The 21,617-nt window shown below is 46.2% G+C and overlaps 1 protein-coding gene across 5 annotated transcripts in view; it reads right to left on the bottom strand.

Moving 5' to 3' along the window:
* The window catches only part of gyg2 (glycogenin 2), a 142,303-nt gene that overhangs the window by 50,028 nt on the left and 70,658 nt on the right, over positions 1-21,617 (bottom strand). For all 5 annotated transcript variants that reach the window (XM_060826876.1, XM_060826875.1, XM_060826877.1 and 2 more), the window contains exons 3-6: positions 9,317-9,491; positions 7,710-7,872; positions 3,449-3,575; positions 1,766-1,988 (exon numbers count right to left, since the gene is read on the bottom strand). In XM_060826876.1, the coding sequence (XP_060682859.1) occupies positions 1,766-1,988; positions 3,449-3,575; positions 7,710-7,872; positions 9,317-9,491 (688 nt within the window). The remainder of the gene's footprint in view (positions 1-1,765; positions 1,989-3,448; positions 3,576-7,709; positions 7,873-9,316; positions 9,492-21,617) is intronic.

The following is a 21,617-nucleotide window of genomic DNA, read 5'->3' as shown; positions in this document are numbered from 1 at the left end:
AATGTCAGCGCTCTGTGCTTTTCATGGCATTTTAAAATTGCATCATTACTTTTGAAATGTTACTATCAGTGGGAAGGACAATATACTTTTCATGGCATTTTAAAATTGCATCATCACTTTTATTGAAATGTTACCATCAGTGGGAAGGACAATATTAAGTCCTAACCTTTAAGGATGAATAAAGTCAGAAACTCCTAGTTTGGTTCTGTGTAGGGTGTGTGTGTTTTCTTTTGATTTTGCACCTCTCTGAGTGCAGTCCCATGCAAATGCAGAAGGTATGCAACGTTTCTCATAGTGGTCTGAAGTGCATGAACTTTGTGATTCAGTTGAGGCAGCTTCTGTTCAGTCTACAGCCAAAAGACAGTCTCGATACACCTACTGGACATTGTGTGTCCACCACCTGGTACCCTCACCTTCTGACTGGCTGGTATAAATTAGATACGTGAACAAAGAAACAGGAGCTGAAGGGGTATGGAAACAGGATGGTAAGTACAATTAGAAAGACATGCTCATGTGAAGGATACATACAGCACAGAAAGAATGGGGTTTAATGGCCCTTTTCCATACTTCCACATGAGTACAAAATGCAAACAAAAGCATCTAAAGTTGGCTCATAACATTTGAAAAAGCTATCAAAGCAAGTTAATATTTAGATCCGTTGACAGTTCGGATTAATTGCATGTTCTTCAGTGGTATTAGCAAGTTGAGTGTTCATACCCCACTGAAGACAGTGAGCATATTATCTAATCTAACACAGTACCGAGGGAGTGCAGAACTGTCCCACAGATCTTCATTTGGATGCTGCTGATGTGATAATGGAACATATCAGATTTTGTTTGGAAAATTGTAATGTGAATCCATTTTAAACCACCATGGAAGACTCTGGAATACTTTAATTAAATATTAGGCTACAATCCCCAAACACTGGGAGCGGAGAAGATTAGGGGCAGGTGGGATTGAATCTGAGGTGTTCAGAATCATAAGGCAGGGGTTTCGATCGAGTCAGGGAGGGAGGAACAGTGGATGCCTCACAGAGGACATGGGATTAGATTAGATTATTTACAGTGTGGAAACAGGCCCTTCGGCCCTACAAATCCACACCGACCCACCGAAGCGCAACCCTCCCATACCCCTACATTTACCCCTTACCTAACACTACGGGCAATTTAGCATGGCCAATTCACCTCACCTGCACATCTTTGGACTGTGGGAGGAAACCGGAGCACCCGGAGGAAACCCATGCAGACACGGGGAGAATGTGCAAACTCCACACCCAGTCAGTCGCCTGAGGCGGGAATTGAACCCGGGTGTCTGGCACTGTGAGGCAGCAGTGCTAACCACTGTGCCACCGTGGATTGAGGGGAACGAGATAAAAGAACCAGAGGAGGAGAAGAATTGAGGGAAATGGGATAAAGAAGCAGAGAAAGAGATGGATTGAGGGGAATAGGATAACACCATTGCAACATTTAAAAGACCTCTGGTCAGGTGTATGAATAGGAAGGATTTAGTGGAATATGGGCCAAATGCTGGCAAAAGGGACGATATCAGTTTAGGTAGTCAACATAAACAAATTGGACCGAAGAGTCTGTTTCCGTGCTATAAAACTCTTATGAGTCTATTAGAAGATGTTCAAATTGCTTACACAAGAAGGACTAGTGCCACTGTGCCCAACAAAACATTTGGAAGCACAAAATCTTGGAGGAGACTGTAAATTGGATTTATCCTTGGACAGGAAATGCAGAGTCTCTCCCACTTTTCAGCTTACCATCTGGTATTCGAGCGTCTTTTTGTCTGCAACTTCATGTTCTCCCAGCAACGGCAAAATGCAGGTGGTGTAGATGTCCCACCACAAATTCAGAAAGTCTATAAACAGTGAGTCGGAGGGAGCCAGGTTCTCCTGGATAACACACTTGGTCTGAGCGTCGTACTTGAGATGCCAAGGCTTGGTTGGGCCCAGGAAATGAAACACTTTCACGCTGGAGCCAAAGCTGCAGGAGGAGAAGGAGATTATACAGGAAACAGGGATGGCAGGAATTTACATGAATGTAAACAATTTGCATAACACATGAGAAGGAGGTGACCTCTAAGTACCAGTACATCAGAAGAATGCAGCCATCTGATGACCCAAAGAGATGACTGTGTTCACTGTATAAATTTGGAATGGTTGATAATAAAATGCCAACATTTAATCTTTGATCAGAAGGCAATTCTCCATACAGGGCATAAAGCAGGAAGGTGATGAGAGAAAGCAGAGAAGGATTCTTCACAAGATTTTTTTATTGCTTATGCATAAGGATGTATGCCTAATAACTAATTATTATTGGTTACAACAGGAATAGCAACAAAGTTCATTTATAAAGCATCCTTAAAAATACTTAAAGGTCCAAAGGATAGATATCGGAGCAGAAATAAAGATGCACAGTATTGCTGTTCAAGTGTCTACTTTAGTGGCTCGATTAGCAGGTAAAAGTTAAATCATTAAAGTCCAATCAGACCATAGGGCTGCTCCCCATTACAGAGAGATGTGACTGGTGGTGATTTAACCTGAAGGTCAACACACCTCAGCTAAGGGGAGAGGTTGACAAGGAGAATCCTTCAGACGGCAGCCAGTTTTAGAGTTGAACCTATGTTTTTGGCATCACTCTGTGTCACCACCCAGCCACCCAGCTCCCGCAATGAGGAAAATGGACCTAAGGACTATGTAAAGTAAGGGGGAGAAAAGGTGGCGACATAGAGAAAAAAATTAAAAAGAGGAATTTCAAAGCTTCCGCTGAGGCAGTTAAAGATTGTGTTGGAGATTCACAGAGATCTTGAAGGAGGTATTGGAGATTGGGGCAGGGAGGGTGGTGAATGGTGGTGGAGGAAGGGCAAATGTCCTAAAGAATTTCAAAATAAGGATGCAAAATGCTATAAGCACCACTTAACAGATAAGGAGCCAGTGCGGGTCATGAGAGTGATAGGTGAACAGGAGTAAACACAAGTTAGGATACAGACTATAGACTTTTGGATTACTCGAAGCGTTAACTTTCTCTTCCCCTCTCTCCTTTTACCAATGTGACTCAATCTACTGAGATCTGAACCTAACTGAATTAAGATTAGGAACAGTACTCTGCAGATCTGTTTGCTGTCTGCAAAATGAATTATTCATATCTGGCCTCAGATCACTCATACTGACAGGGCAGGCCACACAGGAGCATTGTGGAGTTCTCAAGAAGGGTCACTGGACTCGAAACATTAACTCTGTTTTCTCTCTCCATGAGACTGCTGCCAGATCTGCTGAGTTTCTCCAGCAATTTGTTTTCTTTTTAGCAAAGTTGTACAATTGCTTCATTGCCAGCTTAAGTGACCATATATCAGGACATTGACACCGAATTGTTTTGCTACACATTATTATGCTTTAAATATATGCTATTTTGCTTAAAATAATGATAGGTAAGAGGATGCTTACTGCTTGAAGGCTGGGAGGTAGCTGTATATGGCAATGGCACTGAGATTGTAGATGAACGGTAGATGTTTGTGGATATCTGTTGTAGACCAGTCACTGAAGAAACTATTCAACAAGCCTTGATCTCCTCCTGGTATACAGGACAAAAGGAAAACCTGTCACGGTAAGGCAACAGGAAAAGCAGCTCTACAATCTCAACCAATAGTATATCAAATGATGTTGGACCCGATGAGCAAATATTTTCTTCTCCTGGTTAATATGTTCCCAGTCAGAAAATTGGAATCATTAAAAGATAATCATTAAAAAGTGCCCTTACTTTCCATCCCATCAACCTCAGTGTTCAGTCAACTCACCTCTGCCAAAGTCTGCATGATGGCATTTTGATTTCACAGGTTGGTGCAACATTGAGGGCTGGAGGGCCTGGACTGTGCCACCAAGTGCATCCTCTCCTCCCTTCTCTCAACACTCCAAAAGGGATTGTTCTCTCTGCAATACTTTGATCTAATGCCGGTCACCTGCATTAACCTCTCCCTGCCTACAGCACCTTTCCATGCAAGCACAAGAAATGCAGGACTTGTAATTGTACCTCCTCCCTTCTCACTGCACAAAGAACACCTCTTCCAGGCATAGCAGTGAATGACTTGTACTGGCAATTTAATACAGTGCTCTCCAATCAAGGTATGACCTTCACTATTTGGGCAAATAGTACCAGTTGACTACTTTGCAAATACCCCCCTCCCCCTCGTTCAGGCTGGCATGGTGGCTCAGTGGTTAGCACTTCTGCCTCACAGCGCCAGGAACCTGGGTTCTCTTACACCCTCAGGCAACTGTGTGGAGTTAGCACATTCTCCCTGCATCTGCATGGGTTCCCTCTAGGTGCTCCAGTTTCCTCCCAGAGTCCAAAGGTGTGCAGGTTAGGATTAGCCATGCTAAATTGACCATAGTGTCCAGGTATGTGCAAGCTAGGTGGATTAGCCATGGAAAGGCAGGGTTACAGGGATAGGGTGGGGGGTGTTTCTGGAAGTTGGTGTGCACCTAAAAGGCCAAAGGTCTACTTCCATACTATAGGGATTCTATGTTCAGTCCACATGCATGACCCAGAGTTTCTATTCACCAGTCACTCTATACCTCTGTTGCTGTGATCACTGTCCTTGGCCTCCTAAAGTGTTCCAATAAAAGATCAATGGCAGCCTGGGGATCAAGCCCTCATCTTCTAACTGAGCCTTTCTTTGCAAAGTTTCCAACAATCTCTAGAACCATCCAACTGCCCCCATTTTGTTCCCTTCCTTGTTGGCTTGGCTTTTCATGCATTTCTTTGCTGGACAGCAGCTGTCTATCATTCCACGATCTCCATTGACTTGTCCCAATACCTCACCCTGTGACCTTGCACCTGAAACCCCTTTATCCTTCAACCCTTCCTGCCTTGCTCTCTATCGCACACATGCCATTTTGTTGACCTTTCTTGTTGATTAGCTTAAAATCTACTGACTTCTCCATTGGAGAACTTGATACCAACTCTGTTTGTCCCCCTCTTCAGATGTTACCAGATTCTATTTTTGCTTTCCAAAATGACACTATACGGCAAACCTAAACCCATTGCTCAAAGTCAACAGTTCGCCATTAAATTGGCTGCCACCCTCAGACCGGAGTGATAAATTGAAGGAACAGAAGAGTAGCCAATGGGTGGAATGTTCCCAATCCCCGGAACAGTGTGGGTAATGAGGAATAATTTAGGAGAATATGCCAAGAACTGAAACAAAACAGATTCTGAACATTCAGCAAAATGCCTGTTGTACCCCCTCAGGTTTCAATGGTCACATCAGCATCTTGCTGGTATGCAGCAATAACTTTGTTTCCGTGTATTTGCTAATCTCATCTCATTTCTAAGCGGTTATGATTGTCCCAGGCAACGGTGAGAAACTAAATGGTGCCATTTCCTGACTTGCACATCAAAGTTAGAGCAGATAGCCAGTGACTGGAGCTCAGTGGTTTCATCTCCAAGCCACCACGTCCACCTTTGATCGCCAACATCTCCTGGCACGCTCCATGGGCAGCATCCACCTCCAGCCTTCATCCAACAATCAGCCAAATACCAGCCTCACCACATTCTCATGGCCGATCCCCACTAACTCAAAATGTACTTCAGCTCTTCACTTCTGCTCCCTGGAGCTCACCAGTCACCTACATTGCAATGCTCCTGCCAGGTTGCTCTGCACACAAAGAGGCACCCACCTCATCTTGTGTGTCTCATGGTTTGTTCCTTGTTCTTTTTTAGAGCTCACTCACTTTGTCTGAAATTGAATGCTCTCAGCTCTAGTGATTGCAACATGGTCAGGCAAGTGGACCTCAGAATTTCAGTTCCTACATTGGGGCTGTTGACCTGGTCCAATCAAGGAGCCCTGGCTTACAGATATAAACAGGAGTGTCAGAGGTTCTGTTCACTCTCAGCGCCGGCTCTGAGGATGCTGGACCAGTGTCAAATACTAGTCACCTGTAAATAAAGGACAACTTGGTGATGGGATACTGGCCTCTGTGGAGTTATTTCAATGGCATCTTTGCCTTTTTTGCACTTTCGCAACGTCTCTTCACGAGGGCTTCACAGACTCACAGCATCCCTGGGTTGACACGCTTCTTTGCAGCCGTAACTTTGTATTCTTTGGTCTGTTCTATCGCCCTATGATCTTTGTAGGGTATAAGGGGGAGGTACTGGTGTTGGACTGGGATTGATAAAGTTAAAAAATAATCACACAACACCAGATTATAGTCCAACAGTGCTCCGAAAGCTGGTACTTCCAAATAAACCTGTTGGACTATAACCTGGTGTTGTGTGATTTTTTTTTAAACTTTGTAGGGTATGGTCTGCCCATACTCCAGGCAAAACAAAACTTTTCACTATCCCTAGGTATATGTGACAGTTATAAATCAAATCAAATCCTAGAAATGTACAAGAGTCAAGTGATAATAACATTAGGCCATTACTTCCCCATACATTATTGATGTAAGTTATTAATAGAAAAGAGATACATACAGATTGTTTCCAAGTATTTTGAGACTATGAAATATATTTGGACTATAGTATTTTTGGAAGCATGGCAGACAAATGCATACAGCAAGAAACAACAACAAGGCTGTATTTTTTTGTAATATTGACTGAAAGATAAATATTGGCCAAGACACAAAGGCTAACTCCCTGCTCTTTTTCAGCAGTATGGATATTTTTACAGCTACCGAACAGCATGATGCAGTACCTCCCCAGTTTAACTCTGGGCCACTCTTGGCACTCCAGATAGACCTGGGAGCTGCAGCCTAGTGCTGGCACCCTCCTGATGGCTGAGGAAGACGGGAGATACAGCATTGGTGAAACAATCAGGGACCCTCACCCCCAATGGTTAACCTCCAGCAGCAATCCAAAAGGACCTGAACTCTGAGGGCCTGCAGCTGTGTCCAACTCTACCCTCATTCCCCATAAACAGGATATACTTGATTTCTGTGCTCACACCCTAAGCTGGGGTATGAAAGCTTATCTACTGACTCCGTGAGCAATGCTATGAAGTGGGTCACAGTTAAAATAAGAACTGGAGCAGAGGTAGGCAATTCAGCCCCTCGAGCCTGTCCCACCAGTCAATGGCTGGTCTCATCTCAGCCTCAAGTCCACATTCCTCTCAGCTCCCCATAACTCTTCACACCCACACTAATTAAAATATGATGATTCAAACAAGGAGCGGGGTAGTCCTTTATACTACTAATGTGTGGGATGTGGCATTGCCAGCTGTGGGGGAGGGAATTCCAGGATTTTGACCCGGCAACAGTGAAGGAATGGCAATATATCTCGAAGTCAGGATGGTGAGTGGCTTAGAGGGGAACGTGAAGGTGCTGCTGCCCTTGTCCTTCTGGATGGAAATGGACGTGGAGTTTGCTTAGGAATTAGCAGGTGAGTATAATTGGTAAATCTGTACAGGGCATTGAATTTCATACAGATCCTCTCAGGGAAGGATGCAATGTCCCATTAGCAGTGGAACAAAAAGAATGGTAATGGTGAGATCTATATTTTCGCCTTTCAAGCACCTCCTTAGTGAACTAAAAAGGTTACTGCCCAATTCCCTGCCATTACAATGATGAGCACGTTAGCATCACTGGGATTGCTCATGTACAATGTGGCCCAGTACCTCGCTCTACACCAGCCAGACTGGAGTCTTCACTTTACATCCTTTCCCTTTGGCCAGTGGCAAGTTGCCTGGATGAGCGAGAGAGTGATCAGACCTACCGTCAAAGCTACCTTTCTCAGTGGCAAACTTGAGTAACTGATTGTAGGTTTCGAGGGAAGGCCTGTATACAAACACTCCAGTATTGAAGCAGTCTGGCCAGCCAGGATCTGGGGCAGCAGAGAGCTCCTCCCTTTCAAAGAGGTCATCGATGTTACTACACACCTATAAAATGACATAAAAAACACACAGAGAAAAAGGCAGGCACAATGTTTTGAGGTAGACATTCCTGTCTAGACACTTAAAAAAGTGACTAATTTGAAACTGTATAATGCAATAACTCTAGTGGTTGAAACCTCGCACTGTAACCTCTCCAGTCCAGAATGTTTGGGAGCATTTTATTTCTGGATTTTGGAGTTTGCTGGATTTTACAATGATATCAGAATGCAGAACTGCAACGGTTTGAAACAAACATTAAAGATGTAAATCTTTCTCTGAAGTTTAAAATGGTGGTAAAATATTCAAGCAAACTTGTTTTACTTGTTCAAATATTGCACATTCCATGTTTCTGTTCCCAAAGTTCATACTAAAATATCATTTGGCACTCAAAGATAATCAGGCATTCAGAGTCCATGATCTGAATTGGAAGAGTTACAGTGTATGTAAAGTGGATTAAAAATAATTTATTCCCTTAATGGGGCAGACCAAGGAAAGGCATTCTAAGCTGGACAAACAATGAGAGCCCCATACAACACCCCAGGCAAACCTGAGTCCCTGCACCCATCCCTCAACAACTGAAGGACATCACAAATATTGGGCCCAATGGGAAATCTGTTGCTGGAAAAGTGCAGCAGGTCAGGCAGCATCCAAGGAACAGGATATTCGATGTTTCGGGCATAAGCCCTTCTTCCAATCCCAGTGGTGCCTGCTTGCTGTGTTAAAAATTAGCGCTTTCCTGAAGAAGGGCTTATGCCCGAAACGTCAAATCTCCTGTTCCTTAGATGCTGCCTGACCTGCTGCGCTTTTCCAGCAACACATTTTCAGCTCTGAGCTCCAGCATCTGCAGACCTCACTTTCTCCCCAAAGGGAGATCTCCAACTCAGACTGTGCCATCTGCCTGGAGCATTTGGAAAATCAATCAGGGACACTTCAAGAGTGAACCTCAGGAGTCTGTGGCTGTACACCAAATCTCATGCCCCATTTGCCTGCAGAAACAGGACAATTCCCAGAGTCACTGAAAGAGAGTCTAGCCTCAGCTGCACTGCTCCTAAGGGAATGGTGAACAGGAGGGGACACAAGAGGATTTATAGCTCACTCAGTGACCCACACAGCTTACTACCACCTGACCACTCACTCCATTTGTTGGAGTTTTTCTCCTTTCGCAACAATGTTCACATCCCACATTTGTTTCCCTCAACACCAGCTTCTCAATACTAGCACCAACTTCAGGGCAAAGTACATTTCACATAAATCCTAAATTTCTTAGAGTCAGAGATTTTGTAGCAGGGGAAAGGCCCTTTGGCCTATTGTGTCCACAGCAGTCATCAAACATTTATCGATCAATTCTTATCCCATTTTCCAGCCCATAGTGTTAGAATCTGTGGCTTTTTCTGCTGTCCCAGCCCACCCAAAAACTTCTCATCTTCCGTATTTAGAAAATCAAACTCACCAAAGTATCTGCATCCATGAACACGCACTTGGAATACTGAGTGAGGCACCAGCAGTGTATTTTGGTAAATGTTATGCCAAGTTCCGGTCTTGTCAACAGGGCCAAGTGGGCAGAGTCACCGCTGTCTAGCACGTTAACTTCTACGATCTCATCAAACAGACGCTCAAGGACACGCCTGGATTTTGTACAAAGAGGAAATAAAGCAAAGCAGGTCAGTGACTGGAGACATGGGAAAGCATGGAGGGAAGTAAATATTGACTTTGGAGTCAGGTTGACCAAGGTGTGTAGTTGGCGGGAGGGGAAAATCATGAAATGTTCAAAGCAGATTGTTTGTGTCCAAGGCTATACAGTGGTTTCATCACTGCTTTGCGAACCCACTACTTTTTGCAAGCTGCTCTTCACAGGATATACTCCCACTCCGTGCTGCAACATGTTTATCCATTGATGCAGATACCAGACATTGCAGGATGGGAACCATTACGCAGAAGTGATCCAGTACCCTAGGTAAGACAGACAATTGGAAGCAGTTCTGGAGGGAAGTCAGCACTTCATATGGGAGCTGGACATAGTATAATGTTACTCAGCTCCTGCTAACTGGTCACCACTGGGTCAGCCGGTCTAAACCATCAATTTTCAGATCTGTTACATGGCTTGTTCCTTTATTCAGGATAACATCAATCTTATTCTTCACCTTCAGGTTCATTTGAATCAATTGTCACAATGCTTTTACAAGATCTACCTCCCAAAGCTGGTGTGTTAGAGGATATTTTGTACAGTTTCAATCCAAGACAGGCAATACAATTTTTTTTATTCACTTGTGGGATGTGGGTGTCGCTGGCTGGGTCAACATTTATCTCCTGTCCCTAGTTGCCCTTGAGAAGGTGGTAGTGAGCTGCCTTCTTGAACAGCTGAGGTCCACAATGCCAGGATAGTGAGAAACAAAATAATAATATACACAAAATTAAAAAAAATACAGCCAGTATTTTTTTTAACATTATCTGAAGCTTAAAGTAGAGATGGATGGATGTCTGGTTACCAATGGCACAAGGGGCTATGGGGATGAAGTGGACAAGAGGTCGAAATTTATGAAATGGTGGACCTGGTCCGAAAGCACATTCACATAGCATTTCTGAAGATTCAACCATTTAAGTTTTCCTGACCCATTCCGATATGTGCTTGCTCCCTGCTCTGATGGTGCATTTAGTCTTGTGTGTGTTCTTTAAGCAGGCTCTTTTCACACCCTACATGCCCAGTTTTCTACTAACACTGAACACCCTCGCTCCAGCACAGTGAGTTGCCGTGTTGGCACGTGTTACAATTTTAAGTTTGAAAGCAGTTTCATGCTTTGCTTTTCTTGCTGCCGCACTCATTTCTGCTCATCTCTTCCCTGTACCACAAACAGTCTGTTTTGTTTGAGCTTGAACCCCTGCACATTATCTTTAAAGCAGTTGGAATCACTTAATTCCCGTGCGCTGAATTAATGTCTAAGGACGTGTTTCATGGGGTGTGAAATTGAGAATGACCCCCAAAGCAAATACACCATTTCCCAGTTCAAAATGGAGACTGGCTTCTGTGCCAAGTATATGCAGAAGCAGAGTATTTAGTGCTAAGAAACAGGGTTGTCCTGTATGCTGCAATTCACTGCACACATCTCGCCAATGGTCCAGGTGGGATGTTGTGTACTCGATGGGCTAAATGGCCTTCATTCAGAGTAGGGATTCTATCATTTTATGATAGTATTCCTTCCTGCACTTATCACTGAGACAGCAGGGAAAATGTTGGGTCACTAGATTACAGATTGTGCTCGATTACTGTCCTGCTCCTGCTGATGGTGCTTCCTGCAATCCCTGTTTCAACTTCCAGCAGCTATTTGATGTCTGTCTCATTTAGTTCAGGGTGCCCTCATGTACAGTTGGGGGTTTAGTTCCTGAAAAATCACAATTTTAAGTGAAAAGACTTGATGCGGAGCATTGACTTGCATTGGAATCAATGTTTAAAACTGGAGTTAGGACTCACTGAGCCTGGCTGGGCAGAAAAGGAGAACTGAAACTTTAAACCCGTACCCTCCAAATTGAAACAGATGACTGTAAATGCCTAATAGGTAAAAATAATGACTGCAGATGCTGGAAACCAGAGTTTAGATTAGAGTGGTGCTGGAAAAGCACAGCAGTTCAGGCAGCATCCGAGGGACAGGAAAATCGACGTTTCGGGCAAAAGCCCTTCATCAGGAATACAGGCAGATAGCCTGAAGGGTGGAGAGATATGTGAGAGGAGGGTGGGGGTGGGGAGTACAATAGGTGAGTCAGGGAGGGGATGAAGGTGATAGGTCAGGGAGGAGGGTAGAGTGGATAGGTGGAAAGGAAGATAGGCAGGTAGGACAGGTCATGGGGACAGTGCTGAGCTGGAAGTTTGGCGCTGGGGTGAGGTGGGGGAAAGGGAAATGAGGAAACTGGTGAAGTCCACATTGATGCCCTGGGGTTGAAGAGTTGCCTAATCCCTACATTGGTAAAAACAAATTAACTGCAAAAAAAAAAGCAAATTATTTTCAAAGATAAAAATGTTTAGCTATGGAGATTGCAATGAGGTCAGCTTCATAGAGGTTTTGAGGATCACTCACCCTGAAACCTTAATTCTGATTTCTCTTCACAGATGCTGCCTTTTCCACTGAGCTTTTCCAGAAACATCTGTATTTGGACCTCATAGAATAAATGTCAGCAGTCCACATATAATCACATAGGCAGAGGTGGCTGTTCCTTCAGTGCGGCTGGGTCAATATCCTGGAACTCGCTCCCTAACAGCACGGTTTCCACATAAAATGAAAGGCAGTAATTCAAGGTAATGGATCACCACCACCTTCTGAAGGGCAATTGAGGGTGGGCAACAAATGCTGGCCCAACCAATTATACTCACATCACAGAATCCCTACGCAGAGGAACCTTGATTATCCAAACATCAATTATCTGAATTTCAGATTATCTGAAGAAAATCTCAAGGTCCTGATAGAAACTTTACATCAAAGAGGTGTCTCCAACACTGATTGCGTCTTTTGTTTACAGTGATTAAAAATGAACTCGGCTCACTGAAAGCCTGCCGAGAACAGGCCTGGACATCCAGGCACTGTCGCCAAATGACTGACCTCCCACCCTCTCTCTGGAGATCTCCACAGGGTGTACCCTAAACCACCACCCCCCCCCCCCCCCCCCCCCCCCCCGAACTTCCTTAGATAATCGCACTGCAGAGGGCAAAGGTGGAACTTGTCAAAAGGGTGTGTTTGTGTGTGTGTGTGTACGCACTATTTTGCATCCCCCCCGCCCAAAGGCAGCAGCAATCTTGCTGCTGGTATCCAGTCTGGCTGAGAGCAGACAGGGGGCGAGGGCAGAGACTGACTGGAGACGGGGGTGGGACAGGGTTGGACGGGCTTGGAGGGGAGCAGGACTCAAACACTGTTTGCTGCTGTCTAGTCTCCTGAACGGTGGGCAGACTTCGCAAGTGCTCGGGTCTCAATACCATTGAACTGATCGAGTTTGCAGGGAGGCTTCAACAATGCTGCAGGTCCCTTACACACAAGTGTGTGTCTGCTCAGAAACAAACCCTGAGACAGAGAGAGGGAGCAAGGCAGGCAGACCGAGGAAAAAGGAAACTTCAGAGTCTGAGAGGAGAGGCGTTGAAAAGATCAATTGTGGAAGGGGCTTCTGTAGTCAGAGATACAAACAGAAGTTTCTGTGGCCAGCAGAGAAAAAGCAGAATGGTGTATTGTTTTCCTGGTGCCAGGATCAAGGATGTCTCAGAGAGGGTGCAGAATGTTCTCACGGGAGAGAGGGGCCAGCAGGAGGTCATTGTCCACATTGGAACCAACGACATTGGAAGGGAAAAGATTGAGATTCTGAAGGGAGATTACAGAGAAATTTAAAAAGGGAGGTCCTCAAGGGTAGTAATATCTGGATTACACCCAGTGCTATGAGCTAGTGAGGGCAGGAGTAGGAGGATAGAGCAGATGAATGCATGGCTGAGGAGCTGGTGTATGGGAGAAGGATTCACATTTTTGGATCATTGGAATCTCTTTTGGGGTGGAAGTGACCTGTACAAGAAGGACAGATTGCACCTAAATTGGAAGGGGACTAATATACTGGCAGGGAAATTTGCTAGAACTGCTTGGGAGGATTTAAACTAGTAAGGTGGGGGGGGGGGGGGGGGGGGGGGGGACCCAGGGAGATAGTGAGGAAAGAGGTCGATCTGAGACTGGTAAAGCTGAGAACAGAAGTGAGTCAAACAGTCAGGGCAGACAGGGACAAGGTAGGACAAATAAATAAAACTGCATTTATTTCGATGCAAGGGGCCTAACAGGGAAGGCAGATGAACTCGGGGCATGGTTAGGAACATGGGCCTGGGATATCATAGCAATTACAGAAACATGGCTCAGGGATGGGCAGGACTGGCAGCTTAATGTTCCAGGATACAAATGCTAGAGGAAGGATAGAAAGGGGGCAAGAGAGGAGGGGAGTGGCATTTTTGATAAGGGATAGCATTACAGATGTGCTGAGGGAGAATATTCCCGGAAATACATCTAGAGAAGTTATTTGGGTGGAACTAAGAAATAAGAAAGGGATGATCACCTTTTGGGATTGTATTATAGACCCGCCAATAGTCAGAGGGAAATTGAGAAACAAACTTGTAAGGATATCTCAGCTATCTGTAAGAATAATAGAGTAGTTATGGGAAGGGATTTTAACTTTCCAAACATCGAGTGGGACTATCATAGTATTATAGGTTTAGATGGAGAGGAATTTCTCAAGTGTGTACAAGACAATTTTCTGATTCAACATGTGGATGTACCTGCTAGAGAAGTTGCAAAACTTGACCTACTCTTGGGAAATAAGGCAGGGCAGGTGACTGAGGTGTCAGTGGGGGAGTACTTTGGGGCCAGCGACCATAATTCCAGTCATTTTAAAATAGCATGGAAAAGGATAGACCAGATCTAAAAGTTGAAGTTCTAAATTGGAGAAAGGCCAATTTTGACGGAATTAGGCAAGAATGTTCGAAAGCTGATTGGAGGCAGTTGTTCGCAGGTAAAGGGACAGCTGGAAAATGGGAAGCCTTCAGAAATGAGATAACAAGAATCCAGAGAAAGTATATTCCTGTCAGGGTGAAAGGGAAGGCTGGTAGGTATAGGGAATGCTGGATGACTAAAGAAATTGAGGGTTTGGTTAAGAAAAAGAAGGAAGAATGTGTAAGGTATAGACAGGATAGATCGAGTGAATCCTTAGAAGAGTACAAAGAAAGTAGGATTATACTTAAGAGGGAAATCAGGAGGGGAAATCAGGGACATGAGATAGCTTTGGCAAACAGAATTAAGAAGAATTAAAAAGGGTTTTTACAAAAATATTAAGGACAAAAGGTTAACTAGGGAGAGTATAGGGCCCAAGGCTGTATCTCCTGCTCCGCGGATGCTGCCTGGCCTACTGTGTTTTTCCAGCATCATATTTTTCAACTCTGGTCTCCAGCATCTGCAGTCCTCACTTTCTCCTAGAGAATAGGGCCCCTCAAAGATCATCAAGGCAGCCTTTGTGTGGAGCCACAGAAAATGTGGGAGATACTAAATAAATATTTTGCGACAGTATTTACTGTGGAAAAGGATATGGAAGATATAGACTATAGGGAAATAGATGGTGACATCTTGCAAAATGTCCAGATTACAGAGGAGGAAGTGCTGGGTGTCTTGAAACAGTTAAAAGTGGATAAATCCCCAGGACCTGATCAGGTGTACCCGAGAACTCTGTGGGAAGCTAGAGAAGTGGTTGCTGGGTCTCTTGCTGAGATATTTGTATCATCGATAGTTATAGGTGAGGTGCCGGAAGACTGGAGTTTGGCAAACGTGGTGCCAGTGTTTCAGAAGGGTGGTAAAGACAAGCCAGGGAACTATAGACCGGTGAGCCTGACCTCGGTGGTGGGCAAGTTGTTGGAGGGAATCCTGAGGGACAGGATGTATGTGTATTTGGAAAGGCAAGGACTGATTCGGGATAGTCAACATGGCTTCGTGCGTAGGAAATCATGTCTCACAAATTTGATTGAGTTTTTTGATCAAGTAACAAAGAAGATTGATGAGGGCAGAGCAGTAGATGTGATCTATATGGACTTCAGTAAGACGTTCGACAAGGTTCCTCATGGGAGACTGATTAGCAAGGTAAGATCTCATGGAATACAGGGAGAACTAACCATTTGGATACAGAACTGGCTCAAAGGTCGAAGACAGAGTGGTGGTGGAAGGTTGTTTTTCTGACTGGAGGCCTGTGACCAGTGGAGTGCCACAAGGATCGTGCTGGGTCCTCTACTTTTTGTCATTTACATAAACGATTTGGATGCGAGCATAAGAGGTACAGTTGGTAAATTTGCAGATGACACCAAAATTGGAGGTGTAGTGGACAGTGAAGAGGGTTACCTCAGATTACAAAAGGATCTGGACCAGATGGGCCGAGAAGTGGCAGATGGAGTTTATTTCAGATAAATGTGAGGTGGTGCATTTTGGGAAAGCAAATCTTAGCAGGACCTATACACTTAATTGGCAGTTCAGGCAGCATCTGAGGAGCAGTAAAATCGATGTTTCGGGCAAAAGCCCTTCATCAGAAATTCCTGATGAAGGGCTTTTGCCCGAAACGTCGATTTTACTGCTCCTCAGATGCTGCCTGAACTGCTGTGTTTTTCCAGCACAACTCTAATGTAGACTCTGGTTTCCAGCATTTGCAGTCATTGTTTTTACCTTATACACTTAATGGTCAGGTCCTAGGGAGTGTTGCTGAACAAAGAGACCTTGGAATGCAGGTTCATAGCTCCTTGAAAGTGGAGTCACAGATAGATAGGATAGTGCAGAAGGCGTTTGGTGTGCTTTTCTTTATTGTTCCGAGTATTGAGTACAGGAAAAGGGATGTCATGTTGCAGCTGTACAGGACATCGGTTAGGCCACTGTTGGAATACTGCGTGCAATTGTGGTCTCCTTCCTATCAGACAGATGTTATGAAACTTGAAAGGGTTCAGAAAAGATTTACAAAGATGTTGCCAGGGTTGGAGGATTTGTGCTATAGGGAGAGGCTGAACAGGCTGTGGCTGTTTTCTCTGGACCATCGGAGGCGGAGGGGTGACCTTATAGAGGTTTACAAAATTATGAGGGGTATGGATCAGATAAAAAGGCAAAGTCTTTTCCCTGGGGCTGGGGAGTCCAGAACTAGAGGGCATAGTTTTAGGGTGAGAGGGGAAAGATATAAAGGAGACCTGAGGGGCAACCTTTTCACACAGAGGGTGGTACGTGTATGGAATGAGCTGCCAGAGGAAGTGGTGGAGGCTGGTACAATTGCAGCATTTAAAAGGCACTCGGATGGGTATATGAATAGGAAGGGTTTGGAGGGATATGGGCGGGGGCTGGCAGGTGGGACTAGATTGGGTTGGGATATCTGGTCTGCATGAACAGGTGGGACTGAAGGGTCTGTTTCTATGCTGTACATCTCTATGACTCTATGCATCAGTTATCCGAACAAAATACTGCCCAACCATCTCGTTCGGATAATCAAGGTTCCTCTGTCGTATAGAAACAGGTCAGTCAGCTCATCTGTGGGTAGCACGGTGGCTCAGTGGTTAGCACTGTTGCCTCACAGCACAAGGGACCCGGGTTCAATTCCTGCCTCAGGAGACTGTCTGTGTGGAGTTTACACATTCTCCCTGCGTCTGCGTGGATTTCCTCCGGGTGCTCCGGTTTCCTATCACAGTCCAAAGATGTACAGATCACGTGAATGGGTCATGCTAAATTGCCCATAGAGCTAAGTGCATTCGTCAGAGGGAGATAAGACCATAAGACATAGGAGTGGAAGTAAGGCCATTCGGCCCATCGATTCCACTCCGCCATTTAATCATGGCTGATGGGCATTTCGACTCCACTTACCCACATTCTCCCCGTAGCCCTTAATTCCTTGTGACATCAAGAATTTATCAATCTCTGCGTTGAAGCCATTGAGTGTCCCGGCCTCCACTGCGCTCTGCGGCAATGAATTCCACAGGCCCACCACTCTCTGGCTGAAGAAATGTCTCCGCATTTCTGTTCTGAATTGACCCCCTCTAATTCTAAGGCTGTGCCCATGGGTCCTAGTCTCCTTGCCTAACGGAAACAATTTCTTAGCGTCCACCCTTTCCAAGCCATGTATTATCTTATAAGTTTCTATTAGATCTCCCCTTAACCTTCTAAACTCCAATGAATACAATCCCAGGATCCTCAGCCGTTCCTCGTATTTAGACCTGCCATTCCAGGGATCATCCGTGTGAATCTCCGCTGGACACGCTCCAGTGCCAGTATGTCCCTCCTGAGGTGTGGGGACCAAAACTGGACACAGTACTCCAAATGGGGCCTAACTAGAGCTTTATAAAGGCTCAGTAGCACATCGCTGCTTTCATATTCCAACCCTCTTGAGATAAATGACAACATTGCATTCGCTTTCTTCGTCACGGATTCAACCTGCATGTTTACCTTTAGATAATCCTCGACTAGCACTCCCAGATCCCTTTGTACTTTGGCTTTACTAATTTTCTCACCATTTAGAAAGTATTCCATGCTTGTATTCTTTTCTCCAAAGTGCAAGACCTCGCATTTGCTCACGTTGAATTTCATCAGCCGTTTCCTGGACCACTCTCCCAAACTGTTTAGATCCTTCTACAGCCTCCTCACTTCCTCAGTACTACCTGCCTGTCCACCTAACTTCGTATCATCGGCAAACTTCGCTAGAATGGCCCCAGTCCCTTCATCCAGATCATTAATATATAACCTGAACAGCTGCGGCCCCAACACTGAACCCTGTGGGACACCGCTTGTCACTGGCTGCCATTCCAAAAAAGAACCTTTTATCCCAACTCTCTGCCTTCTGTCAGACAGCCAATCCTCAATCCATCCCAGTAGCTCACCTCGAACACCATGGGCCCTCACCTTGCTCAGCAGCCTCCCGTGTGGCACCTTATCAAAGGCCTTTTGGAAGTCTAGATAGACCACATCCACTGGGTTTCCCTGGTCTAACCTACTTGTCACCTCTTAAAAGAATTCTAACAGGTTTGTCAGGCACGACCTCCCCTTACTAAATCCATGTTGACTTGTTCTAATCTGACCCTGCTCTTCCAAGAATTTAGAAACCTCATCCTTAACGATGGATTCTAGAATTTTACCAACAACCGAGGTTAGGCTAATTGGCCTATAATTTTCCATCTTTTGTCTTGATCCTTTCTTGAACAAGGGGGTTACAACAGCGATCTTCTAATCATCCAGGACTTTCCCTGACTCCAGTGACTTTTGAAAGATCTCAGCCAACGCCTCCGCTATTTCCTCAGCTACCTCCCTCAGAACTCTAAGGGACTGGGTGGGTTACTCTTCGGTGGGTCAGTGTGGGCTTGTTGGGCCGAAGGGCCTGTTTGCACACTGTAGAGAATCTAATCTAATCTCATCTCATCTACTATACAACAAGTGTCTGAAGAGCATTCCACTCAAACCCATCTCATTACTTTATAACTCTAGTTTCCTATGGCCAATCCACCTGCACATATTTGGACTGGACCCCGTGGAAACCCATGTAAACACGGAGAACATGCAAACTCTTCACGTGAAGACATTCACCCGAGGCTGGAATTGAACCCAGGTCCCTTGCACAATGAGGCAGCATTGCTAATCACGAAGCCACTGTGCTGCCCCATGAACAAGAAAGAAAAAATAAATAAATTGGGAACATGTTGTGATCACAGAGCACTTGATAGGGCGACACATGCTTACTTTAATACAGTTGTTGTAATTAAGTTGTTGTGATCACTTGAAATTTGGCATTCTTTCCATTTGACCTGAACAAGATGCAAAGCTTCAGCAACACTGTCTCTCTTTACAGCAACATTCATGCTCTGTACTACCAACTGACTTGACTTTCCTCTCCTTAAACTTGAGAAGTCTGATTCTTGTTGCAAGCTATCTTCATCAAGGTTCCCACAAATAGTTTCTCCTTGAGTGCTAACCAGTCTCTCTCAAAGGACTTTGATTTAATTCATGATGCTGCAATTCACATACTTGACAGGATGTTGCAACACAGCAGATTTAACATGAAAAAGAAATTTTAAAAACTGGTAAAAAGTCATCATAGTCCGAATGAATCATAGAGCTGTACTCTCATCAGACACACCTACACACATACGCACCTGATGGTGGTTTAGTCTGAGGGCTACCAAACCTACACACACCCCTACACATACACCCCTTTACAGACACACACACACACACACACCCCTACACACACACACACACACCCCTCCCTACACACACCCACACACACACCCCTCCCTACACACACCCACACCCACACACACACACCCCTCCCTACACACACATACCCCTCCCTACACACACACCACACACCGACCCCCACACACACCCCCACCTACCCCTACACACACACACTGCTATACACACACACCCCTCCCTACACACACACACACCCCTACACCCACCCACACCCCCACCCACCCAACCCTACACCCACACCCCCACTCCTACAGACACACACACACCCCTACACCCACCCACACCCCAACCTCTACACCCACCCACAACCCCCACCCCTACACCCTCCCACAACCCCCACCCCTACACCCTCCCACAACCCCCACCCCTACACCCACCCACAACCCCCACCCCTACACCCACCCACTACACCCACCCCCACCCCTGCACACACACACCCACCTCCACACCCCCTGCACACACACACCCACCTCCACACCCCCTGCACACACACACACACCCACCCCTGCACACACACACACACCTACCCCTACACACACACACCCACCACTACACACACACACACACCACTACACACACACACACCACTACACACACACACACACACCACTACACACACCTACCCCTACATACACACACACACACACACACACACACACACACAGCAACACACACCCCTACATTCGTTCTCCCCGTGTCTGCGTGGGTTTCCTCCGGGTGCTCCGGTTTCCTCCCACAGTCCAAAGATGTGCGGGTCAGGTGAATTGGCCAAGCTAAAATTGCCCGTAGTGTTAGGTAAGGGGTAAATGTAGGGGTATGGGTGGGTTGCGCTTCGGCGGGTCGGTGTGGACTTGTTGGGCCGAAGGGCCTGTTTCCACACTGTAAGTCTAATCTAATCTACACACACACACATACACACACACACACCCCTACCCCTACACACACACACCCACACACACCCCTACCCCTGCACACACACACCCACCCACCCCTGCACACACACACCCACCCACCCCTACACACACACCCCTACACACACACACACCCCTACCCCTACACACCAACCCACCCCTACACACACCCACCCACCCCTGCACACACCCACCCACCCCTGCACACACACACCCACCCACCCCTGCACACACACACCCACCCAACCCTACACACACACACCCACCCAACCCTACACACACAGCAACACACACCCCTACACACACACACACACCCCTACCCCTACACACACACACCCCTACCCCTACACACACACACCCACCCACCCCTACACACACACACCCACACACACCCCTACCCCTGCGCACACACACCCACCCCCCCTACACACCCACCCCCCCTACACACCCACACACACACCTACCCACCCCTACACACCCACACACACACCTACCCACCCCTACACACACACACCCACCCCTGCCCCCAACCACACACCCACCCCTACCCCCACACCCACACGCAACCCTACACCTACACCCACACGCAACCCTACCCACACACACACTACACACACACACACCCTACACACACACACACACACACCCCTACACACACACACCCCTACACACACACACCCCTACACCCACCCCTACACACACACACCCACACCCCTACACACACACACCCCTACACACACACACCCCCACACCACCCCTACACACACACACACACACACCACACACACACCCACCACACACCCACCCACACACACACACCCCCCTACACACACACACACACACAACCACCCACACCCCCTACACACACCCCCCACCCACCCACACACACACCCCCACCCCTACACACACCCCCACACACACCCACCCCTACACACACACACCCACCCCCTACACACACCCCCTACACACACACACCCCCACCCCCTACACACACCCTCTACACACACACACCCACCCCCTACACACACCCCCTACACACACACACCCACCCCCTACACACACCCCCTACACACACCCATACACA

Source organism: Hemiscyllium ocellatum, chromosome 6 (genome assembly GCF_020745735.1).
Source record: "Hemiscyllium ocellatum isolate sHemOce1 chromosome 6, sHemOce1.pat.X.cur, whole genome shotgun sequence".
NCBI classification, from domain to species: domain Eukaryota; kingdom Metazoa; phylum Chordata; class Chondrichthyes; order Orectolobiformes; family Hemiscylliidae; genus Hemiscyllium; species Hemiscyllium ocellatum.
This window is presented reverse-complemented; position numbering and strand designations above follow the sequence as displayed.